This window comes from Tupaia chinensis, unplaced genomic scaffold (genome assembly GCF_000334495.1).
Source record: "Tupaia chinensis unplaced genomic scaffold, TupChi_1.0 Scaffold000473_1, whole genome shotgun sequence".
Classification (NCBI taxonomy): Eukaryota; Metazoa; Chordata; class Mammalia; order Scandentia; family Tupaiidae; genus Tupaia; species Tupaia belangeri.
In genome coordinates this window covers 4,296,842-4,324,107 of record NW_006159982.1, presented here as the reverse complement: position 1 = coordinate 4,324,107, position 27,266 = coordinate 4,296,842, and the positions used below count along the sequence as shown (strand labels likewise).

At 35.3% G+C, this 27,266-nt stretch overlaps 1 protein-coding gene across 3 annotated transcripts in view; it reads right to left on the bottom strand.

Annotated features, from left to right (window-relative positions):
* The window catches only part of SPATA17 (spermatogenesis associated 17), a 263,127-nt gene that overhangs the window by 229,388 nt on the left and 6,473 nt on the right, over positions 1-27,266 (bottom strand). For all 3 annotated transcript variants that reach the window (XR_335619.2, XM_006155850.1, XM_006155849.2), the window contains exons 2-3: positions 7,915-8,004; positions 6,260-6,341 (exon numbers count right to left, since the gene is read on the bottom strand). Coding sequence is in view for 2 of the 3 variants with exons in the window: in XM_006155850.1 (XP_006155912.1) it covers positions 6,260-6,341; positions 7,915-8,004 (172 nt within the window). In the remaining variant the exon portion in view is untranslated. The remainder of the gene's footprint in view (positions 1-6,259; positions 6,342-7,914; positions 8,005-27,266) is intronic.

Genomic DNA, 27,266 nt, shown 5'->3' with positions numbered 1-27,266 from the left:
AGCCCTGGCAGCTTGAAACATATGCTGGGTGTGTGTGTGTGTGTGTGTGTGTGTGTGTGTGTATGTGTGTGCCCAAGATCCAGAGAGAAGAATGAGGGAGAATGGATTGTGGTCTGGTCATCCCCCCTATGGGGAGTGATTTCTCACTTTCTGTCTGTCTGTCTCTCTCTGACTCTCTGGTGAATGCACATGCCCTATAGCAAAAATCTCTCTCTCTCAAAAAGTAGGTGAACCCAATAAAAATTAATTTCATAATTATGGTGAAAATATCTTAATGAAGTTTTAAATTAATATTAGTTACTCAGTGTCTTAAGTTGTCCAGCATTAACTGCTTATTTAAAATGTAGGACACTGAAGGGAAGAAATATTTTTGTTTCACCTTTCTGTTAATGATACTAAAAAGTGAAGAATGTTGCTTTATTATGTCATAATTAATTTGGAAGTGCTATTAAGAGAAATACCACAAGAATTGGGAATTTTAGGGAACCAGCAGTTAGTGTAATGGCTATGTCGCTGGACTCCCACATAGTCAACTGCGGTTCGCATCCGGGACCCGGTGGCTTAGAACTCACGCCGGGTTCTATCTCCCCTGGGGGGTGATTTCTTGCTTTCTGTCTCTATGTCTCTCTCTGTCTGTCTGGCAAGCGCACGCACCCTATAGCAAAAACCTCTCAAAAAAAAAAAAAAGAATTGGGAATTTTATCAGCTACAGAAGAAATATTTATTCATCTAATGAAGAGAAATAAAAATGTCTGTAGAAGCACCAAGTTAATTTCTTATCAGTTTTATAAATAGAGACTGATATTTTATATATTTTTACCTGCTGAAAAAAGAGAAAATTGCTGGTATTTGTCATAACAACATACAATTGAAATTGATAGTAAATGGCATCCTTTGTCCCATTGAAAGTTAACAAAATTTCCTTTCATTGTAACTCTTTTAAATGTTCAACTATAAAAACTTTGTGAAAAGTAGTAAAATGTTAAGCCTATGTGAATATTTTGAGCATTAATTTTCATCAAAATTATTTTTATAATTTGAACAATAATCTCATTTTTAATCATAATTATTTTTATAAGTTAAATTGTCCTTCCATAGGTTATTAATACATTTCAATGAAATTTTTTAATTAAATTGTTTGTCAGTGTGACTGCCATACATATGTAATTCACTGCACAATCTCAAGTTAAGAGAATAATATTGAGCTGTCTAGGACTATAATTATATACATTTATTTCATAATAATTTATCAAATAAATAATGTATTACGAAAGCCTTTGTGCCTACTCTCAGACTGTGTTGCAGTGATTGAAAAAATAGCTTATTTGATATCAAAATACTGTAAATTACATAATAATAATATATAAAATAAAAATAAAATCTGAAAGCATAACAAAATGTGTGCAAGTTGTCTTTTATAGCTTACATTGATAAATTATCTTGAAGTGTTAGTTCTTAAGAGGCAGATGAAAATGATATTTCATGACTTTTCTGATGCTATCGCTTATAGAAATGACCATTTTTACTTCATTATTTATGAAATAAAGCCATGAATGGTAAGGAGAAGCTATTAGGTTGTCAGAAAAGTTACAACTTTTTTTTTTTTTTTTGAGAGGTTTTTGCTATAGGTTACATGCGCTTGCCAGAGAGACAGAGAGACAGAAAGCGAGAAATCACTCCCCAGGGGGGATGGTCACACCGCAATCCCTTCTCCTCCATTCTCCTCTCGGGATCTTTGGCACGCACGCACACGTGCCCAGCGTGAGTTTTAAGCCACCAGGTCCGGGACGCGAACCACAGTCAACTATGTGCGAGTTCAGTGACATAGCCATTACGCTAACTGCTGGTCCCAGTCACAACATATTTTTGCATAGAAAAACATGTCATGACTTTTCCGACAACCCAATAAATAGAACATTATACAGCTGAGAACAAGAAGCATCCCAAAACAGACTATTTGAGTGTCTTATGCAATGAGAAGGTCACAGTAAAATTATACTAAGAGTTCAGCGTGTATGAAATGCATGAACACTGAGCACACAGACTGGGTGACTATAAATTTATCATTAACAAATAGGAGAATCAGAGCACATCTTCAGTAAGGAAAGGATCTAATGGCTGCAAACTCACAGTCCTGGACCCCTAAGACAGACTACTTTTGGTTATGTCACTGCAGCATAAAAGTCAACAGGAAAGCCTGAAATGTAGGTTAAAAATAAAAATGAACAAATACATAAATCAAACATGAAGCAAAGAAGAGTCAAGTCACAAAAGAAGTCTGGAATGGCTCTATTACTGTGGATTAATGAAGTCACTACAGTAGAGAATGCATGGCCCTTTCAGACTTGATAAGCTATTTGGTGTCACTGTGAGAATTATTTAAAAGTCGGACTGAACAATTTGGTGCAGTATCTTTTTTGAAGGCTGTGTCTCTAAAAGTAAAGGGCCTCTATAAAGAGATCCTAGGACTTCTGCCTTCTCACTCTCTTCTTCATATTTGATCTTTGTTCCATTTAAGATAGTTGACAAGTTTCTTAAACATTTCTTCCTCTGGTTTGAATGATATTATGTCACTCTGCTTCTGTGACTATTTTCAACTGTAATTCCCTTTGTTTTTCCTAAATGTTACCTCATACATTCCACAAGCCTCACTTTTTGGCCATCTGCTCAACTGTTCAGATACTTTTTCAGCAGGTAAAAAATTCTGTCATCTTACAATGATGGCACTAAAACCTTTATCTCCAATTCTGATCCTCAATCTAAGCTGCTATGTGATAATTTACTTTAATAAACATTTATCCAGTGCTAATTATGATGTGCTAGACACTCTGCAGAGAGATAACATCATCCCCTTACAAAATATCACCACATGGAGGTGTCCTAACATCATTACAGACTCAAAAGTCTCAAAACATCTTTTCGTAAGCCTTACAGAATACCCCTTTCAGAATGTTTCTTAAAAATATCTTTGCATTTGTTATCATTACAGCTATTAATTAGCTTTGCTGAGATAAAAATGCAACTCTCTTAGTAGATTACAAAACGAAAGCTTATTTCTCATTCACATGACATGTGGCTATGTTCCACGTGTCTCTTCATCTCAGCCCCAAGGCTGAAGGAGCAGCCTGGATCAGAGGTGTGTCATTTGTGTGCCAGAAAAGAATGAAGATGACTTTTACAGCTTCTGCTTGAGTGTGGAAAATATTCCATCTGCCCACAATACATAGCCAAGTCTGAAATCAATAGGATGGGGATGAATCATCCTATTATGAAGAACGAGAGGAGGGATGAATATTTTTGAAAAAAAAATACGTAACCCACTCTTCTACATACTGATATTAATTATTATCCACATTGACCATCGCAAACATGTTCCAACTTTGATCCCTGTAAATCATTCCTTCATTCTGTTAGTAAAAAGTACTGCAGGCCTTCTATGCAACATTCACTGTAATATATTTGAGAGATAATAATTAAAATCTTCACTGTTATTCAGGAGCTCCCAATCAAATGAAAGTTACATAAATAAACAGATGTATCACAGTGTAATACATGCTTCCATAAAAAAGTACTAAGAAGACATGCCTAATACCTGAAGTCTTCCTGAATTTTGCTTTCTATTTAAGAATAGGGAAGGTTAATCTTTGAGTAAAGTCTTGAAGGTTAAGTAGGGATTCAGGCCAATAGGAGGCAGGTCAGAGCGAAGAAGGGCATTCCAGGCAATGTGCACAGCATTGTCAAGAAAACTTTAGGTGAGAGAACACTGTGGGTAAGCACAAGGGCAAATGTTTTATAAGACCAAACCATATTTATATAGCCATTCCAAGAAGTGATGTTAGATCTCAGGAAGTGATATTACATCAGAAGTAACCATTAAACTACAAATGACCTGACATGTCAACATGTTATGTTATTCTATATGCTATGGGAAGAACTGTAGACATGGCAATAAAATAAAAGGATTTATAATGTAATTAAGAGATAGTTAAAAAAGAAAGGGCAAATTATTTGGTAACTAATAGGAGACAGCAGCTTCCTGAAGAATATCCGGAGAAGATATTTAGTATTTAGCATGTGGATCTACATAATTATCCAATTATCTAATGACTTAGTAGCAGAAAAATAAAGTTAAGAGACTAATTAAAAATGGGCAAAAGGAGTGAAAACACACTAACTAGGTACATGAACTTGTGTGCCCCAAATTCCAAGAGAATGGAAGAGAAGAAATTACAGAAGGGCCATCCCCTGCTAGAGAGTGATTTCTTACTTTCCTTCTCTCTCTGTCTCCTTCTGAGAAGCATTCGCATGATATAACAAAACTAAACACACATACACACACACACACGGCAAAACATTTAAACAGACATTTCCCAAAAGAATACACACAAATAGCCAACAGGTGTATAAAAATTGCTCATCATCAGGGAAATGTAAATCAAAACCACTATGAGTTCTTTTCACACAGTTATAATGGCTATTATCAAAAAGACAAACCAAAAAATTGGTGAGAATGCATTAAATGGGAACTCATATATTTTTGGTAGGAATGTAAATTAGTACAGCCATCATGGAAAATAGTATGAAGTTGCCTCAAAAAATTAAAAATAGAACTGTTTGGGCCAGCAGATAGTATAATGTTATGTCACTAGACCCCCATGTTTGAGTACTGGAATCGGTGACTTAAAACTCACCCCGGGTGTGTGTGCATGCATGCCCAAGATCCCAAGAAGATAAAGGAGAAGAGGATTGCAGCATAGCCATTCCTCCTGGAGGGTGACTTCTCACTTTCTGTCTCTCTGTCTCTATCTCTCCAGCAAGCACAAGCACCCTATAGCAAAATCTCTGTCTCAAAAAAAAAAAAAAAAAAAAAAAAAGAACTATCATGTTATCCCAAAATTTCAATACTGGCACTATCCACAAATGAAATACAGTATAGTGAAGATATCCACTCATCTGTGTTCACTGTGGCATTTACTCAAAATAGCCAAGATATGGACTCAATATAAATGTCAATCAATGCATGAATGGATAATGAAAACTTGGTATATTTATACAATAGTATATTAGTCAGCCATTAAAAAAAAATGAATCAACTGTCATTTGTAAGTAACATGGATGAACGTGGAGGACACAATGATAAATTAAATAAGCCAGGGGAAAACATGAATACAACATGATCTCACAAATGGACTCTAAAAAGCTAATGTCATAGAAGTAGAGAGCAGAATAATGGTTTCCAGTGGCTGGGAAAGGTGGTGGGAGGAAGGTTTGGGGAGATGGTTGGTCAATGGGTACAAAGGTACAGTTAGATGGAAGGGATACATTTTAGTGTTTCATTGAACAGCAAGATGACTATTGTTAACAATAATATACTGTGTATCTCATAATATCTAGAAGAGAGGATTTTGAATGTTCTCACTACAAAGAAAATGATAAATGTCTGAGGCGATGATAGATATGCTATTTAATCTAATTTGATCATTGAACATTGTATGCATGTATCAAAATATCACACTATACCCAATAAGTATACAAAATTATCTGTCAACTAAAAATTAAAAGGAAAGAAAGAGGGGCCAGCAGGTGGGCATGGTAATTAAGGTGTTGGACTCCCACATGGCAAACCACAGTTCGAGTCCTGGACCTGGCAGATTGTTTTCTCATTCTCCCTTCCCTTCTTGTGTCTCTAGGGTGAGTGCATGTGCTCTATAGCAAAATAAAACAACAACAATAATTATTATTATAATAAATAAAATTAAATTAATTCTTAAAAAATAATTTTTTAACATCAATAAAACAAAGTTTAAAATTCCAAAGAGATTGCAAAGGAAAGTCCAATGCTTGCTTCTACCAATTTAGCCTGTTTATTTAGGATGTTTACTGATTGTGCTATAGTCTAAGCATTAGTTTAAAATGTTGGTGATCCAAAAATGAGCAAACTTCAGTACCTACTTTCAAACAATTCACCATCTAGAAAGTACAGACAGACATCAATAAGTAAGTGTGTATTAATGTGTACACTGTACATGGCACTTTCAACAAAATTGAAACATCTTATATACTTGGGGTACGAAGAAATGAGTTATGGAAGAATCAATAAAGGTTTTTCAGAAAAGATCTCACACCCAAAATTTAGCACTATTTCAGCCTTACATATATGTCATGTGTAACTTCCTAACTATATATAAACATAACAGAAGTAAGAAAGTTACAGCATTCTGTAAAATTAAATGCTAATATATATAAATTTTATATTTACCTTCACAACTAGTTGGTAATATTTTCTTCCTAAGTAACTTCGCCACCATTTTTGGATGATTACTGCTACTCTGTGTAAATATCTAGGATAAAAAATAGAATTATTAATATGCTTTAATTGAAACTAGAGTTGTCTCTTACATTGTTGCTTAGGTATACTCTCCTACAATTCAAGAGACCATATACAAAACCAAATTCATGTGTACTTTTAAAGAATAGAATAGATCATTTCTAAAAGCAGAAAAAAAGTCATACTCATTGTTTCTTTTTGACTTCTAATAGACAATATTTTAATCTCAATTACTCTATTTTTTGATTGTTAAGACTATAAAACAGGTCATAGTAATATGTTAAGAAATAAGCCAGGTACTATTGATGCAAATCATTACAGGTACTTGGATATAATTCATGAGAAAACAAAACATTTCTCCTCTTCATTCTGCTCTTACATTCTTCAGTCCAAGTCAACATCACATTAGTCTGTTAAATTAAAAATAGTCTACTTGCTACCATGTTCTTATTGTGCTGTGGCCAAAAGCAAAGCCTTTTTTTTACACTTTAAATTTGTATGTTTGGCTCCAACTATCAGATAGTATAAGGAAGTAATACATAGCATAATCCCCAATCTGCTATCCGAGTTATTGCAGATTAGACATATTTTTTTCTCTACTTTATGCGGGATGATATTTTTTTCAGAATTGAAGGGAGACTGAGAGAATAGTTGGGCACCAAAGAAAAAGTGAGAAGAGTTAGGAGTGGGATCCATTCAGTCTCTGTATAATCAAAATGACATCATTTCAGCATCATTTGCTTAGATCTACCAACATGTTCGAGACGATTAGAAGAGTTTTCTTTGTTTTTTCTTTTTCCTGTTTTAGTAATCATTTCTATGAATATGAATCCTGTTGTTTGTTACTTTCTATGGAATTTGGGGAAAGAATCTGATCAAGTATGTTTATAATGAGAATTTTTTGAAGTAAAGATATAGTGAATAGAATTTAAATGTGGGGTAAGAAAAGATCAAAATTACTATATATTTATATGTTGTTCTATGAGAGATAAATGGAGGACATAAGGAAGAGGGAAGACTTTTTGTTTTGTTTTAGTTTTTGCCATAGGGCACATGTGCCTCTCAGAGAGAGAGACAGAGTACTGGAAAGTGAGAAATCACTCCCCAGGAGGGATAGCCACACTGCAATCTCTCTCTCCATTCTTCTCTTTGAATTTTGGGCATGCATACACATGCTTTTCTCAAGCTGCCAGGTCTGGGACTCAAACTGCAAAGTTGGCTATGTGGAATCAAGTTGCCTTAACCACCATACCACCTGGCTGGCCAAAGATAGGTATTTTTGATGGGGTCTGAACATGGTGCCATCCTCCTGCCCTAACTTCCCAGTTAGCTAAGATTATAGCTGTGTGCCACCATGTTGCCTGTTTAGGTTGGCTTAGGAACCAAACTCTGGCTTCCCATGCCGCTCTAGCCTGTACCTCCATGTCTGGGCCTATGTATTTCTTTTATAAAGACATTATACAATTCATTAGTTTAATTATGACAAAAATAAAAGATTTAAAAATGAATGCTACAAGAAAAAATTACATTTCTAAGGAATATATTTTTACGATATACTTGAGATTACCTTGATAAAATCAATATACCTGATATATGCCCGAACTTGACATCCTCGAAACCAGCTCTGTATTTTAACTGATGCATCATTCTCCTTTTTCCTAAATGCATTCACAGTACTAAAAAAAATATGTATAAAAAGCATTTCATTAGTAACTAATATAATTCCAAAGCAAGTTAACCTGTTAATCATAATCTTTAATTTCTTCTAAAATGTTAATTATAATTCTAAGGTCATTTTACATCAAGTTAAAATAATAAAGAAAGCATTTCAAAAATCATGAACTGCTTTGAAAATTAACCTTTCCCTTAGAGGCCATGAGCTTTCAACAGCTTTATTCAAAAATTTTTTATAGTCACTGATTATGCAACTAATTAATTTGTTGTTAATTTTTATTTGGGAATTAAAAAAGCAATGTGTTATTTGTCATTACTTGAAAAACATAGTTATTTAAACTGTTTAAATGCCAGGGTACATATATAATGTAAGACTAAAATGCTTGCATATTTCATTCATTCATCAGTAAAATGAATTGCCTCTCTGTAAAAGAAATGTTTCACAGGATGCTTATTTCAGCTAGGATTCTAAGTCCATTTAAGTTAAAGGGGGAGGGGCGAGACAGGGCCAGGGAGCTTACAAAGTGATTAAAATTTCAATTTGCAGATTTTACTAATTTATAGCAAGAAAAGGTTTAGTCAGGACAGATCACTATCTAAATTTTATCAGTCATTACTAGTCTTTCTCTCCATTTCTAATTAATAAAGTGATATTTCTTAGGACAACTACAGTAGAAAATAGAGTAATTTATCTCCTAGAAGGCTTGTTGGCATGTATCTAGCACTTTATGTTTGCTGAGTAAGTAAAGAATGGCTAATATAGCTAGTCATTTTATTTCTTACTTAAAAAAAAATTCCCTCAGGATTGTGTTTTCTTGGACAGGTTATTTTTGGTTTTCATGATGTTAGATTAAATATATATTTTATATAAGTTTATGCGTGTGTGTGTGTGTGTGTGTATATATATATATACACATATATATATAAAACAAAAAAATGAGAAAAATATTTTACATAATAGAATTTCTGGATAATAGTATAATGATGGCTGAGAAAAAGAAAATAGGATTATTAACTAAATTGCAGAAACAGACAAACAAGTGAATGGATTCCTGTTGGAAATTAAGGGGAACAATAGTTACCTAGAAAGACTGTCTAAGAAGGACCTACAAAAGCAAAGAGAGGAATAAAAATTTATGCATCAAAGTTAGTGATCTGTATGTGAAATCCAGTAAAGACAGAATTCACATTAATCTTTAAGATTACATAAAGTGCAGAGACCAGCAGTTAGCGTAATGGCTATGTCGCTGGACTCCCATGTAGGTGAACGCAGTTCAAGTCCCAGACCCAGTGGCTGAAACTCACGCTAGGCATGTGTGTGTGCGTGCCTAAGATCCCGAGAGGAGAATGGAGGAGAAGGTATTGTGGCGTGGCCATTCCCCTTGGGGGGTGATTTCTCACTTTCTGTCTCTCTGTCGGCCTGGCAAGTGCTTGCGCCCTATAGCAAAAAACCTCTCCAAAAAAAAAAAAAAAGATTACATAAAGTGCAGTTCAAACACAGCATAAACTAGAAAAGCTATACATAAGAATATAGTTGCATTACTGATAGGTAAATACCATGGTAAGATTATGAAATTATGAATTAAATCTTGCTGGAAATAAGTAAGACAACTAGGAGTGGAAGGAAAGAAAGGTTGATTACTGTTGGATGTTTGTATTGCATCTATTAAATGACAGAAAGACTTGTACAAAATCGGACCAGCAGATGGCATAATGTTTACATTGCTGGACTCCCATGTAGTTGACCACAGTTCAAGTACCAGACCAAGCAGCTTAAATGCATACTAGGTGTGTGTGTGTGAGCCAAAATCCTGAGATGCAAATGGAGGAGAAGGAATTGTAGTATGGCCATTCCTCCCATGGGGGTGTGATTTCTCACTTTCTGTTTCTTTGTCTCTCTCTGTCTCTCCAGTGAACCATGCACCCTATAACAAAAATCTCTCCCTAAAAAAAAAAAAAAAAAAAAAAAGGAGAGTTTTATAAAATGTACTCTTGTATCATATTACTATACTCCATGTGGAAGGAAAATAGCTTAAAGTTCTTTCCTACACAGAATCTTTATGAGTTTCTAGATTACACTTGGGCCTTTTTATTTTATACCCTCACAGGTACTTCAAAAAGTTCCTAGAAAGAACTTGAAGTACAAGTTTATTTTGGCAGGAAAAAAACTTTTAAAGTACATACATACTTTTTTTCATAATATGCATTTTGAAATTCAGATGTGAGAATTTCAGATGTGAAAGATTGTTTTTAGAAAAGAGTAGGAGAGGGACTGGCAGATGGTGTGATGGTTAAGGGTGCTGGATTCCCACATGGTTGACTGCAGTTCAAGTCCCAGACCTGGCAGCTTGCTTTCTCACTTTCTTGCTCTCTCTCTCCTTCTTTGGTCAAAAATGTAAATAAATAAATAAATAAAGTTAAATAGAATAATTCTTTAAACAAAAAGAGTAGGGGAACATAAGTGTCAACGGAAGAATTTGAGTAGGTTCTCAAAGAAGAGCAGCTCTCATGATCAGTATATTTAAAATATATTTAATCTCTTTCCTCAGACATTCCTCAGGTACCTCAAGTTCAACATGTACAAAAGAATGCACCTCATCCCTCTTCCACAAAGGCTTACACCTAGTTCTGAGAAAAGCTGTTTGTTATCTTCCTTCCCTTTCTCATGAATGTCAACAATGTCTGCTCAATCGCTCACATCAGAAAAGATGATGCAATTGCAGTAATTCTCTGCATTTCTTCAGCCTTCATCTTTTTTTCACAGATTATTATTATTATTATCACTATTATTTACTCTCATTATTTTTTTAAACATTCAATCACTATACACAATTTGGCTTGTAAAATGAATTTACCCAACATGAAATACTTCTCTTACCAGTCCAGTTGAGAATACTATACATGTTATCAACAATAGGTAATAAACCATTTCTGTATCCCATGCCTCTCTACTTGTTCTCTAGCTATCTATCTCTATACTCTTCCCTTTCCCCACCCCCATTCCACACTGTCTTCAGCACTTATAACTATTTTCAATGCTTTTATCCCCTCTAATATTTTTATCTCTACCATAAAGTGCAGATAGTTGGTATATATTAAGTTATCCTGGTTTGCTTCACTCAGCAATAGATCTTCCATATTCAATCCCTTTCTATCAACAGCAAGGATTTTTTTTGGGGGGGGGCTGAATAGTATTCCGTGGAGTATATGTGCCACACTTTTTCCATCCACTCATCTGTTTGTGGACGTTTGGATTGGTTCCAGGTCTTAGCAATATGAATAATGCTGCTGCAATAAACATTGATGTGCAAGTGCTTTTCCAACTGAGCATTCGCCTGTCCTTTGGGTAGATACCCAGAAGTGGGATTGCTGAATCAAATGGTAGTTTAATTTCTAGGTCTTTGAGGAACCTCCATATTGTTTTCCAAAGTGGCTGAACCACTTTACATTCCCATCAACAGTTATCATTTTTTGTATTTTTAACCTTCGCCATTCTGACACGGGTTAGGTAGTAACTCATTGTGGTTTTAATCTGCATCTCCCTTATGATGAGGGATGTTGAGCATTTCCTCATATGCTTTTTGGCTGTTTGTATGTATTCCTTAGAGAGATTTTTGTTCAGCTCATTTTCCCAACTTTTAATTGGGTTAATCTTTTTTTTTTTTTTTTTCAGGTAAGCCACTTGAGTTCCCTGTGTATTGTGGCTTTTAACCCCTTATCTGAGGCATATTTTACAAAAATATTCCATCATTCTGAGGGTTGTCAATTCACACTAATTACTGTGTCCTTTGCTGTGCAAAAACTTCTTAATCTGATATAATCCAACTTGTCTATTTTAGGGATTATTGCCCATGCTTTGGGAGTCTTATTTAAGAAGTCTTTACCTACTCCAAGGTCTCCCAGAGTTTCCCCAGTGTTTTCCACCAGTAGTTCTATAGTTTGGGGTCTTAGGTTCAGATCTTTGATCCATTTTGAGTTGATTTTTGTGAATGGTGGAAGATGGGGATTCAGTTTCATCTTTCTGCAGGTGGATACCATTTTTCCAGCACCATTTGTGGAAAAGGTTCTCCTTTTCCCAATGGATTGACTGGTATCCTTTGTTAAAAATCAGTTGGATGAAAGCTTTGGGGTTTATTTCTGAGATCTCTGTTCTGTTCCATTAGTCCACCTGTCTGTTTTTGTGCCAATACCATGGTGTTTTGATTATCATACCCTGATAGTATATTTTGGGGCCAGGAAGTGAGGTGCCATCCACTCCACTCTTCTTGCACAGGATTGCTTTGGCAATATGGGGTCTTTTATAATTCCAGACAAATTCTATGATTGTCTTTTCTAGATCTGTGAAGAATGTCTCTAGTACTTTGATTGGCATTGCATTAAATATGTAGGTCAATTTGGGTAGAATTTTCATTTTGATTATTTTAATTCTTCTAATCCAGGAACATGGGATGTCCTTCCACTTTTTTTGTGTCATTTTCAATTACTTTTTAAAGCTTCTCATAGTTTTCTTTGTGGAGGTCTTCATCCTCTTTGGTTAGACTTATTCCTAGGTATCTTATACTTTTTGTGGCTATGGTAAATGGTATTACTTTCTTCAGCTCTATCTCAGTCTGCCTGCTGTTCATATATAGAAATGCTATAGAGTTTTTGGATGTTGATTTTCTCCCACTTTATTGTATTCATTTATTACTTCAAGATGTGTTTTCATGGAAACCTTTGGGTTTTCTAAGTATACCATCATGTCGTCTGCAAATAAAGATATTTTCAACTCTTCTTTGCCTATTTCAATGCTGTTTATATTATTTTCTTTTCTGATTGCATTGGCTAGGACTTCCAACACTATATTAAAAAGCAGTGGAGAGAGGTTTTTTCATACATGGCTTTGTGTTGATATATGATCCTTCTGTACCAATCTTACTGAGAATCTTAATCATGAAAGGATGTTATATTTTATCAAATGCTTTCTCTGCATCTATTGAAATGTCTATATGGTTTTTATCTTTCTTTCTGTTAATATGGTGTATTATTTTTATTGTCTTACATATGTTGAACCACCCTTGCATCCCTGGAATAAAGCCTACCTGGTCATGATGAATAATCTTTATTATATGTTGTTTGATATTATTTGCAAATATCTTGTTGAGAATTGTTGTATCTATATTCATCAGAGATATTGGTCTGTAGTTTTCATTTTTTCATGTCTTTATCTGTTTTGGGAATGAGGATGATAGAGGCTTCATAAAATGAATTTGGAGGGTTTCCTTCCTTTTGGATCTTTAGGAACAGTTAGAGTATGATGGGGTTAACTGTTCCTTAAAAGTTTTGTAGAATTCAAATGTGATGCCATCCAGACCTGGACTTTTCTTCATCTGGAGGTTATTTATTACTGATTCGATCTCAAGGCATGTTGTGGGTCTGTTCAGGTTTTCTGTGTCCTCCTGATTCAATCTTGGTAGATTATATGCATCAGGGATTTGTCGATCTCCTCCATGTTCTTTTGTTTGTTGGCAAATAGTCACTCATAGTATCATCTAATGATGTTTTGCATTTCTTTTGTGTCTGTTGCAATGTTGCCGGTTTCATTATGTATTTATCTAGTTTCTTTCTTTGTTTCATTATGTATTTATCTGGTTTCTTTCTTTCTTTTACTTTATCAGTCTAGATAACAGTGTGCCAATCTTGTTAATATTTTCAAAAAAGCAGGTTTTGCTTTCATTTATTTTCTGTAAAGTTCATTTATTTTCTATTTAATTTATTTCTGGCATTTTTGTTGTTGTCGTTGTTATTTATTTATTTATTTTTCCCCAGTTCTGTGAAGCATGATGTTAGGTCGTCTATTTGCCACCTTTCCATCTTTTTCTTATGTGCACTAATTTCTATGAATTTACGTCTTATAACTGCTTTTGCCATGTATCATAGGTTATGGAAAGTTGTGTACTCATTATCCTTTGCTTCCATACATTTTTTATTTCAGATTTAATTCCTTCAGTAGCTACAAAGTCATTCAGAAGTAGGTTGTTTAGTTTCCATGTGTTCGTACATTTTTTAGGGTGTTTCTTGAAATTAATGGTACCAGTAGTTGGTGTAATGGCTATGTCATTGGACTCTCATGCAGTCAACTGCAGTTTGAGTCCTGAACCTGATGGCTTAAACACACGCCAGGCGCATGCACGTGTGTGCCCAAGATCCCTAGAGGAGAATGGAGGGGAAGGGATTGTGGCGTGGCCATCCCCCAGGGGTGGTGATTTCTCGCTTTCCGTCTCTCTCTCTCTTCCTCTTTCTTTATGGTGAGCACATGCGCCCTATAGCAAAAACCTCTCAAAAATAATAAAAAATAAATTAATTTAATCCATTAACACTCAATATTATCAATATTTCCAGGCCTGTTCCTATCATTAAGTGAGCCATTTCCATGGTTTTATTTTGTTCTCTTACAGCTATCCCTCTGACTTTTTAGTTTTTCTGATATAGCACTCCCTTTAGAACCTCTTGAAGAGCTGGTCTAGAGTTGGTAAATTCTTTTAGGTTTTAAGTATCCAAGAATGTTTTATCTTTTTTTCCCATAAGAAGGATAATCTTGCTGGGTATAGTACTCTGGGTTGAAATTGTTTTTCATTTAACACTTTTACTATATTTCCCATTCTTCCCTTGCCTACGTTGTTTCTGATGAGAGGTCCGATGTAAGCCTGATGGAATAACCTCTGTAAGTAACTTGATATTTTTCTCTTGCCAATTTTAGGATCTTGTCAGTGCAGTTTTGGCCAATCTAGCTATGACATCCCTTGGAGAGGATCTTCTTGGGTTAATTCCACTTGAGGTCCTATGTATTTCTTGGGTCTGGATATTTGAATGCCTCTCCAGGTTTGGCAAGTTTTTTTTCTAGGATTTCATTAAATAAATTATCAATGCCCTTATTATTTTCTTCCTCTTCTGGGATACCAATTATGTGGATGTTGGAGCACTTGATGGTATCTAGTATGTCTTGTACATTATCCTAATTTTTCTTGGTTGTTTTCTCAGTCTTTTTGATACTTTTTTTCAAGGTCAAAGGTTTTGTATTCTACATTTGAGATTTGATCTTTTGCATGATCTAATCTACTTTTAATACTTTCAAGAGAGATTTTAATTTCTTGTATCACATTCTTCATCACTAACAATTCCATTTGATTCTTTTTTATGGTGTCTATTTCTTCTTTCAAATCATGAAAAGACTTCCTCAACTCCTGGAGCTCGTTGTCCCTTTTCTCTTGCATCTCATTTAGTTTGGTCACTACAAATATTCTGAATTGCTTATCTGACATTTCCACGACTTCCATTGTGTTGTCTGTGGATGATGAGGAAATGATGTTTTCCCTTGGGCAAGAGATGTTTTTGTTGGTTGCTCATATTTCTTGTGCCTCTGCAATTGTTCCTAGTCATCTGATGATCTATATTTTCCATCCTAATTTATTCAAGGTATATCTGGGCTTTCAAAAATGTGCAGAAGTAGAAAATTGATGGTCTCTCTTCTGCTATGCCTCCCTGTTGCTCACTAGCACCCAGCACTATTGTCAATGGTCCTGAGTGACCCAAAGTCCTCCCTGTTTCTAAAGAACAGTATACCTGAAACTGAGTTGCTGAGCTTCACCCTCCAGAGCAAAGAAAAGGACAGATTGCACCAAATGTGCCATGTGCTATTCAAAACACCAAAGTCCTGAGTATTCAAAGGCAAGTGGAGGAGGGGATGAGCCAGGGGTCCAGGCCGTTAGGGCCTGCTGCCACTGGCAGCCTGGAGCGTGGCAAGGCTGCCTGCTTGAACTGGTATCAGGACAGGGCAGGAGGGGCACTAGTTTGTCTTAAAATCCCAAGACACAAACCTGAAGTCCAAAGGTGAATGGGCAGGGACTGGGGAGGGGATGAGCCATGGGTCCCAGCAGTTAGGCCCTGCCACCACAGGTAGACTAGTGTCTGGCAAGCAGCCTTCATCTTTTTAAAACTAACAACTTGAAAAAGACTTGTTTGGGGCTGCCTGTGGCCTGATGGTTGAGACAACTGGATCCCACATAGCCAACCACTTGATTCAAGTCCTAAACTTGAAGACTCAAGAAACATGCCACAGGTTTATGCATGTGTACCCAGGATCCTGAAAGGAGGGAGAGATGGAGAAGAAAGGGATTGGGACATGACAATTCCCTTCAAGGGGTGCTTTCTCACTTTCCTTCTCTCTGTGTCTCTCTTTAGTGAGGGCATCTGCTCTCTAGCAAATTAAAAAGGAAAAAGAAAAGTCGTGTTCAAGTGATCTTCTATTCTATCCTCTAATCTATTGAATTGTCTTTTGTTTAAAAAAATCTAATCATGTCAGCTCTTTTCTTAAAACTCTTTAATGCCAACCCACACAAAACATTTCAAGCCTTCTGAATAAGTCTAAAGTCCTTTGAACCTCAAAGTCCTTCCAGATACAGCTAACTTAATTTCCCATGTCTTCTTTCCATCTATGATAGTCATTCTGCTCCTACAGAGTAACATATTAACGTAAACATTATAATGTTTTTAATTGTAACATTTCTCTTCTTCAGGGTGGTGCTCACATTTTATTAATATCTGTATCCCAATACACAGTTAAGTATCTGATACACTAACAATGCTGGACTGTTTATGGAAGGAAGGAGACAGGAGGAAAAAATGAAGTATTTAGTAATAGCTGAAGCTAAAGCAGAAAACCTTGGTTTTTAGAGTTTTGTACAAAATATTAGGGGATATTGGACTCTTTGAATATCATCACTGTGACTGTGGAAAACCATATCTCCATAGTTTAACAAATCTCTGATTCAAAAAAGACTAACAGTGAAAGATACTAAATAAGGGGAAAAAACAATGTTCAAGTTTAAACATGGAATAGTGTAATGTCATAGAAGTTAATAGAAGGAAATCAAGAAGGGAAACTGGTAGAACAATGTCAAATGCTGTGAAGAAATTATGGAAAACTAGCTCTTTGTTCTAGGGGTTGCAGGTAGGGAGAGTCTTTAATTTCTTCTTTTAAAATCTTACCATAGCCAATATCAAGATGTAATCATGGGACCTATGAAATGTCATTTATGGAAAACATGGAAAACTTACAGCAACACAATGATGAGTAGATAAAATTGTTGAAATACAGAGTGTAAAGATAAGTATAATTTCATTCAATAGGGCTAATGTGAAATGAAATCCCTAAGGCAGAAGGCTATTTATGATGGTTATTTAAACTTTTAAAAGGTTTTTCCCCCCATAGGGCACATGTGCTCATCAGAGAGAAAGATGGAGAAAATGGGAGGAAAAGGAGGATGGCAACACTGCAATCTCTTCTCCATTCTCCTGAGATTGTAGGCATACATGTACATGTGCTTTTCATGATTTTCAAGCCTCCAGGTCTGAGACTCAAACTGTGGTCAGTCATATCAGAGTCTAACACCTCAACCAGCACCTCACCTGCTGGCCCTATTTAAACTATTGACATATAGGGACCAGCACTTGGTGTAGTGGTTATTCACTGGAATCCCACATTTTCAACTACAGTTTGAGTCCAAGATCTGGCAGCTTAAACTCATACCAGGGGTGTATGCATATGTGCCCAAAATCCCAACAAGAGAATGGAGAAGGGTTTGTGGCATGGCCATCCCCTCTGTGTGTGTGGAGGGGTGATTTCTCACTTTCTGTCTCTCTGTCTCTCTGTGTCTCTATGGTGAGTACATGCAACTTATAGCAAAAATCTCTCTCTCACTAAAAAAAATGAAGAATTAACATTTAATTCAATTACTATTAACATTTAATATCAACTACTAACATTTAATATATTTTACTATTAGCATTTAATACAATTATATAATACTATATACTATTTACTATTAACATTTAATACTTTTTTCCATTAACATTTAATATAATCATATAATGCCATAGATATGTTTTCCTTCATTTTTTAGTTACCAGAGTGTGTGTGTACTTATCAGAGAGAGACAGAGAGACAGCAAGAGAGACAGAGAGCATGTCTAACAGAGTGTGGTTACACATTATCCCATTTCTCCATTCTTTTGGGATTTAGGGTGCATATACACATTTATACATGGTTTCCAAGCCACCAGAGCTGAGACTCAAATTTGCAGTTGATCACATGGGACCTGAGAACTGTAACCACCAGACTACGGGCTTAGCCCATGTTTTCCATCTTCATAATACAGTCTATTTAAATTATTGAAAACATTTCTTCTTCACTAACAACAGTCAATAACCACCGACCTTTACAAGGGTTAAAGAAAAACGTGAACAGGTACATAAATGAACCTAATAATTCTTTTTAACAAATGTATTAGTTACTTAATTAGTTACTGAGGTAACTTAGTTATTGAGGTATTACGTTGAACACATTCTTTCCTTATCATTGCCATTAGAAATGCAGAAGATATGGAATAAAATGAACTTGTTTGAGTTTATGTTTTTTTATTGTCCTTATAACACCAGTCAGTAGAAAACTAAATCTCTTTTTGGAGCATCAACAATAATGTATATAAATATAGGCACATATTACATTAATAATATACATCCATCACAGTTAATAGAAAGAAAACACTAAAAAAACTAACTGGTAGTTAACTTACCACTAAGCTTTAAGTGGTGAAATTTGACCTCTATACACATTTTTTTTTTCTGTTGGCCTTTTTCTAACTACTTGAAAATGAAATTTACACATACTTGGGTTACCACTGGGATGCTGAATGCTCATACAATATGTCATGAACTACTAGACATTTTATGTTTAAAATGAAAAATGTGGGTAACACTTTATTTTAATGGTATATTAATTAGTTCCAAATTACAGTGAAAATCCTATAGTACTGAATAAAATATGACATCTACATGAATTTGAAATAAATTTATTATGATCAGTATTATCACAATGAATACTAAATGAATTAATAATGATGAAAGACTAAAAGTATTACCAGTAATGTAATAAAACATCAAGAAAAAGCTAGAAGTTTCCAGTCACTTCATCATCAACTAGAAATAACCCTGGGTAACACTATATTCATGTGTGTCATTAGTGGTCAGAAATTAACTGACAATAAATAGAAAATGAAAAAAAGAATGTGTGGTTAGTATCTTTAAAGTAATATGCAAAAAATGCATTTTTAAATCAATTAGTTGTGCTTTGCCTGATCTATATATATTATATATGAATAAATACTAAATAAAAACCTGATATTCTTTTTTTCATTAACATACAGCTTGTAGCCGTATGTTTTAGACAATAGAATTGAAATTCTGTTGTATGCTATCAGCTATATTAATGTGTAAAATTATTATTGTTTTGCATATAATTTCACTAGTAGGTCTTAAGGATTTCAAGCTCCTTAAAAGCAGAAACTATACTTAATCTATGCTGTGTTCAGAGGATCACCTATATGCCTAATAATGGACACTTGATGAGAAATAAGAGTTTACATTGAAAAAATATTTTATATTCACTGACTCTTTCTCTTCACTTCTCTTCATTTCATGAATACTTAAGCAATAAAGCCATGAGAAATAGTTAGGGAAAAATAAGGGTCTGTGATAGAAGTGGTGATGGGGAGGTCAGAAGTCACAGTGTCTCAGCATGGGGTGTCAGAGCCTGTGTGTGATAAGGGATAAGGTGAGCATCCAGATATGTGAGTTGCCTGGGGTAGGAGGTCACAGTTTGAGCTCAGTAAGCAGAGAGGGCTTGGATTTGAGGTGTTGAGGAAAGGTGAGGACAGCTAGTTCAGGAATGAGAGCTCATGAGTGATGAGGAGGGCTTGCAAGCAGGTGGAGAGATGATGGCTTAGCATGAGAAGGTAGAGCCCACAGTTGGTTGGAAGGGTATCATGCAGGAGAGGATGCAGTTGTGCTGACAGGAGTTTAGATATACACAAAAGGATTGATTGAAGCAGTAAGTAAATTAAAAATAATGGGAACCAGGTTTTGTACTGTCAGAAGAGGAAAGGAAGAAAAAATAGAATGAACCTGTGATATGAAATTAAATGGGGTTATCAGTGTTAATTCCTGGATCCCAATATAGGCACCGATGAATAGCTATACATAGAAATACAGAAGTAATGTATTAATGTGTACATACACATATTCCCAGTTCAGTCCACTGAGAAGGCTTGAGAGCAGCAACACTCAAGAGCATGTGTGTCCTCTAAAAGGAACAAAAGGGCTCCTTAGAGAAATACGATGATTCCAGAGCTGGGGCAGGAAAAGTACAAGATGAACCTTAACTTTTTATTTTTTTCCAGTGTTGGAAACCAAGAAAGGGTTACAATGATCAGGACATAGAAGGAAGTCTGAAGTAGACCTCATTGGTCAAACCTGGGACAATGTTAACATGAAAATACATAAGAAGAATGGATTTGAACCCATGGAATAAAACAGAAACTGAGTGCACACTAACGTTGACACACAAGTAAATTTAAGATCTGATGAAAAAGAGGATATATTTGTAGTTTCAAAGCTTTTTTAAAAAAATTCTAATTTTTTTTTCAGAAAAAGAGTGAGGCCATTCCAGTGAAAGAAATCTAGTGGATATCATTTTAATCAAGTGATCCAAATGATTACCATAGTGATGGGAAAAATCAAACATGCAGTATCTGGTAGAATGATCCTAGTATCCTTTCTGTGATATTCCTACCAAAGGTGCATAACCTGAATCTAATCAAAATGAAAAAGCAGGCAGACTTAAACAGAAGTAAATTCTATAAAAACAAAACAAAACAAGCCTGATTTTAACATATCCAAAAGCGTCAAGGTCATAAAAATGAAAAGATTTAGATACAATAAAAAAGTTATAATAACTAGGGCTGGCCCCATGGTCCTAGTGGTAAAGGGAGCCAAATCCCACATAGCTGGCCACACGTTTTGAATTTTAGCCCATACAACTTGATGCTGGGTTCATGTGCATGTATGCACACCCCAAATTCTGACATGGTGAAGTGGAGCAGGAATTATGGCACAACCACATTGCATTAGGAAGTGCTTTCTCCTTCTCTCTTTCTTCTCTATGTCTCTCTGGAGAGCACACACACACTCTGGGAAAATTTAAAAAAAAAAAAAAAGTAAAGGTAACTAAAGAGACAAGAGAAATAAAGGCTTTTCTGTTTTATTTTTCCATGTAATTATGCATTAAAAATTTCACTCTTTTGAACTGCTGGTTATAGGTTATCATGATATATTCTTTAATTTATTTACCAGACTAGTTACAAGTAGATATATATTACTTAAAGGTGTTTTTTTTTTATTAGAAGTAATGCCCTAATGACATATGAAGAAATGGTCAACATCACTCATCATAAGGGAGATGCAGATTAAAACCACAATGAGATACCACCTAACCCCTGTCAGAATGGCAAAGACTAAAAATACAAAAAATGGTAAGTGCTGGCGGGATTGGGGTGAAAGAGAACTCTCTTAAACTGTTGGAGGAAATGTAAATTGGTCCAGCCACTGTGGAAAACAATATGGAGGTTCATCAAAGACCTACAATTAGAACTATCATATGATCCAGCAATTCCACTCCTGGGTATCTACTCAAAGGACAGGCGAATGCTCAGTCTGAGAAGCACTTCCACATCAATGTTTACTGTGGCATTATTCGCAATTGCTAAGACATAGAACCAACCCAAATGTCCACTCACAGATGAATGGATTTAAAAAGTATGGCACAGATACTCTATGGAATACTATTCAACCATAAAAAAGAACAAAACCTTGGCATTTGACAGAAAAGTGACCGAATATGGAAGATTCATTGTTGAGTGAAGCAGGCCAGGATATGAAAGAAAGATATTGTATATCTCCATTAAATATATACCAACTGTCTACACTCTATGGTAGAGACTGAAAGATTGGAGAACATAAAAACATTGAAAATAGTTATGGACACTGGAGACAGTGTGGAAGGGGAGTGGGAGAGGGGAAGAGTATAGGGAAGGAAATTAGGGGGAAGAATAGAGAGGCAAGGCACTTGTTGGACACAGAAATGGTTTATTATTTGATGATAACATGTATACTAGTCTCAATTGGACTGGTCTAAGATGTATTTCATGTTGGATAAGTTCTCTTTGCAAGCCATATGATGTAGAGTGATCAAATGTATAGAAAATAATAAGAATAATAAAATAAAAACTTAAAAAGTAATGATTTAATGAATGCTTTGTACATAAAATAGCCTTGTACACAAATTATGTACACATAAAAGCATTTCTACAGGGTCCACAGTAAAAGTAATATTCCTGGGTCAAATGACTTTTTTTTTTTTTAATGTTTGCTATAGAGTGCGTGCACTTACCAGAGACAGAGAGAGAGTGAAAAATTAACCCTCAGAAGGGATAGCCACCACAATCCCACCACCTCTGTTCTCCTCTCAGGACTTTGGACATACATATAACTGCCCAGCATAATTTTCAAGTCACTGGATTAGGAATTTGAACCCTATAGGTCATGTGGGATCCACCCACCTGAACCTCATACCACCTGCTGGCCCATAGCATGCATTTTGATGTTAGTAAATGGCAATGTTGTTGTATCTTCACATTACCATTGATTGTCACAGTATATATAAAAAGACAATCAACTATGTATTGTCCTTGTATATAATAACCTTGTTAAATTCATTATTTCTCAGTTTTTTTCCTTTGTATGTGGTTTAGAATTTTCTATGCACACAATCATACTATTGGTAAAAAACAATGTTGCTTCTTCCTTTATCATCTTTTATGCCTATTACTTATCTAGCAACATTTAAAACTAGGATAGAATGGATTATTAATAAATGGTGTTGACACAATTATATTCCTATAGAAAAAAGATTTGTACTTCACATTGCACATAAACACAATTGTATAAAGAGTGAAGAAAAAATGTAATAAAACTTTAACATTTTGGGTGCAGGGAAATAAAAAAACCTACTAAAACCCTACAGTCAGAAAAGAGATTTATTAGTTTGATTACATAACAGTTTTTAAAAATAGCCATTTTATTTAACTTTATTATTATTATTATTTTTTATTTGACCAGAGAGAGACATACAGAGAGAGAGAGAGAGAGAGAGAGAGAGAGAGAAACCAAGCTGCCAGGTCCAGGACTTGAAACAGTTGGCCAAGTGGGAGTCCAGTGCTCTTAACAACCACACCACCTGCCGGCCCAACTACATAAAATTTTTAACAAAAAACAAAAAGCAAAATTCTGATAATGTGGTAGACCTACATAAAAAAAACTAAAACAGGCACAGTGGGAGTGGTGCACGTTCCTAAGACACTGTACTTTGCAGGCTGGGACTTCAGGGAGACCTGGGTTCAATTCCTAGTTCAATCTAAAGATCAAGTGTTGTAGTGTGCACCTGTTAATTCCAGTGACAACAGAAGGTTGAGCAGGAGGATCATGAGCTGCAGGATAGCCAGGGCAACATAGAGAAACCCTATCTTAAAATGAAGTGGGTGTGGTGGTTAGGAAGCTGGATTTCCATATGGCCGACAGTGATTTAAGTCCTGGACCTGGCAGCCTGAAAATCATGCAGGGGATGTGTGTGCAGGGGCCCAATATCCCAGGAAGAGAATAGAGGAGAAGGGATTGCAGCATGGCCAACCTCACCGGGGGGGTGATTTCTCACTTTCCTCTCTCTCCCTCCAGTGAGAACACTCACCCTATGGCAAAACCTTTAAAACGAATGAGATGAGTATGGTGGCATGGGCCTATGTTACAACTGGGATGCTGAGGCAGGAGAATTTCAACATGGGGAGACCCTACCTTAAAACCAAACCAAACAAATACCCTAACACACAATGGCACTGACTTTGGAACTAGGTGAGGTGTGGAGGCATTCTATAGGTTAGTGAAAAGATTATTCATATAGTTGGGAAGATGGTAAGGAAATTAGTATTAAAAATTGGGAAAAAAGAAATCTAGTGTGACAAGTAGCAAGACTATTGCCTGCAATTACTTGGAAGGTGAAAAATGTACAATGAATTTTGGAACTCGCCCAAGGAGATGTTTAGGAAGAATACTTAAAGTTCCAAATGGATTCTTCTAGTTACATATATCAAGGTATTCCATAAATTCAGTAACATAATGCTCATTTAAATTGAACTGCAAATATTATAAGTGCTCATCACTGTTTCTATTACTTCTTTTGTTCTTTTTCTCCTATCTTGGTATCTCTGTCCTGATTTGATTTTTGATTACAGAGATTATTTTCTTGAGTATATTTCCTTAGACAGGGTATATGGAAGACATGACTCTGAATCTTTATATAATCTGAAAATGTCCATTCATCCCTCCGCAAAACATAAATATTCCTAGGATTCTTTGATATTGCCTTGAATCATTACTAATTATTGATTCCCTGTGTTCTAGGTACTTAAGGTCTCTTTCCACAACAAATATATATATTTTTTCTGTCTAGATTTGAAACTTACAATTTTTTTCTATATCCTTAGAATTTTAGCAGATAATATCCAAGAAATATGTCATCAGAAAAAAAAATCCTTACCAAGTTCTTCCCAAAGTCATACTCTTTCTTCAGTTAAGCAAAGTTTTCTAAGATTTCTTCAGTATTAATCTATCTCTTCCACATTTCCACTCTAAATTCTGCAGTGACTGTTACCCAAAATACTATGACTTTTAGATATGTCCTCAATATTGTTCATCTGACTTATGACTTTTCTTTATGAATACTTTTAAGTATTTCCTTCGTTTGCTTTCCTAAAACATTTACATTGACATGACTATTCTAGTTTTTAAGCTGATCTACTGCATTTTTAAGTTGAAAACAATTTTTTAAGAACTGGCTACAGTAACTTTTCCCTCTAATTCATTAAATGTTCTCTTGTCATTTTTATTTAAGTGCATACCTGTTTCATCCATTGATTCTAACGCCATAGTTAGAATTTGTTCCAATTTCTTGACTTAAGCTCCTTTCTCCAAACTAAGTGGCTTCTGGTTTCCTATTTATGTTGCTAGATACTCAATTGCTCAATCTCTATGCAGGGTTGTTTGCATAAATTACTTGGGCAGTGGTGAACTGACAGGCAGTGAAAGTTACTTCCAAAATAATTTTCCCTTCCACGAACCAATAGTGAAAATGTTGGCAAACAGGGATCTCTCTTTTAGGATGAAAGGCATAGGAAGGATTAGTGTCCATTTTTGTTTTTCTTTTCAAAGAAATGGGACCATCTCTATTGTATTTCTGATATTGGCTGTGGATTTTATAAATACAGTCAGGCATTACTTAATGATGGGTATATAGTTTAAGAAGAGCATCCTCAAGTGACATCATTGTATCGACATCACAAAGTGCAACCATACAAAACTAGATGGTATAGCTTATCCAAACTTGGACTCTATGGTGTATGGCCTTTATGCTTATTAGGGAAACACCATCCTATATGTGGTTCATCAATGACTAAAACATTGTTATACAGTTATGTATTCTGTATTACTAGGAATAGTTCCTCTTTTTTAATAAAAAAATGTTTAAAACAGATACTGAAGACTTTCATTTGAGTAAAAACTACATAGGTATAGATCTCAGTAAAAAATTTTCATTTGTATTCTTATAGTTTATGCACTTCATTAATAGTATCTGATACATTAATGGAATTTTTTAGGTTTTCAAGAAAGAAAACTACTCAAGAAGAGATATGAAATTAATCAACTGCCTTTTTAATATCCAGAATTGATCATGGGCATTTTTATTTTTTGAGAGGTTTTTGCTATAGGCTGTGTACTTACCAGAAAGACAGAGAGAGACAGAGAGACAGAAAATGAAAATCACCCCGTAGAGGGGATGGCCACGCCTCAATCCCTTCTCATCCATTCTCCTCTTGGGATCTTGGGAACGCACGCACACACGCCAGTGTGAGTTTAAGCCACTGGGTCCAGGACTTGAACCGTAGTCGCCTTTATGCTTATTAGGGAAACACCATCCTATATGTGGTTCATCAATGACTAAAACATTGTTATACAGTTATGTATTCTGTATTACTAGGAATAGTTCCTCTTTTTTAATAAAAAAATGTTTAAAACAGATACTGAAGACTTTCATTTGAGTAAAAACTACATAGGTATAGATCTCAGTAAAAAATTTTCATTTGTATTCTTATAGTTTATGCACTTCATTAATAGTATCTGATACATTAATGGAATTTTTTAGGTTTTCAAGAAAGAAAACTACTCAAGAAGAGATATGAAATTAATCAACTGCCTTTTTAATATCCAGAATTGATCATGGGCATTTTTATTTTTTGAGAGGTTTTTGCTATAGGCTGTGTACTTACCAGAAAGACAGAGAGAGACAGAGAGACAGAAAATGAAAATCACCCCGTAGAGGGGATGGCCACGCCTCAATCCCTTCTCATCCATTCTCCTCTTGGGATCTTGGGAACGCACGCACACACGCCAGTGTGAGTTTAAGCCACTGGGTCCAGGACTTGAACCGTAGTCAACTACATGGGAGTCCAGAAGCATAGCCATTGTGCCATCTGCTGATCCCAATCATAGGCATTTTATACTCTGCACTCCTGTTATAATTTCTTGTTATAATTATGTGTTTATTGGGTACTTCCTAATATGTTAGATGATCATTTAACCTTTTATTTTTTTGAGTTTACTTCATGAGACAGACAGGCAGGCAGGCAGGCACACACACACACACACACACACACACACACACACAAACACCCACAGAAAGAGAGACCCCTAATAGGATTTTCATGCTGAGATTCACTCCTGGTCTCATTGGGCCAGAATCACAGACATGCCTGTACCTCGGGAGCTCAGGGGGGTTCTGGGACAAAAAACAGGACATTCGTTGTGAGTCCAGTTACTACTGTACGACCACCTGACCCCTGACTCTTAGTTGATATAGCAATAAGCATTAATTTTACTTATGAAAAAAACTAATATTTAAACAGTTTAAGGGTATAAATTTAAGATTTTACATTTAACTCTAAAGTAACAGTTTTAGGATTAGAACTGTCCCTACAGTTCATTATAAATCATTTTGTGTATTTGGAAGAAACTTTGCTAAGTTTTATTATTCAGAATTAAGTAAAACTGTAACAGAAAATTGAGTAATTAATTAATAGAAGAGAAAGGAGTTCATCTTAAAAGTAAGCCATTACAGATTGAGTATCTCTAATGCAAAAATCAGATATGTTCCAAAATCCAAAATACTTTAAGGACCAATATAATAACCAATATAATATCAAGTATGGAAAATTCCACACCTAAC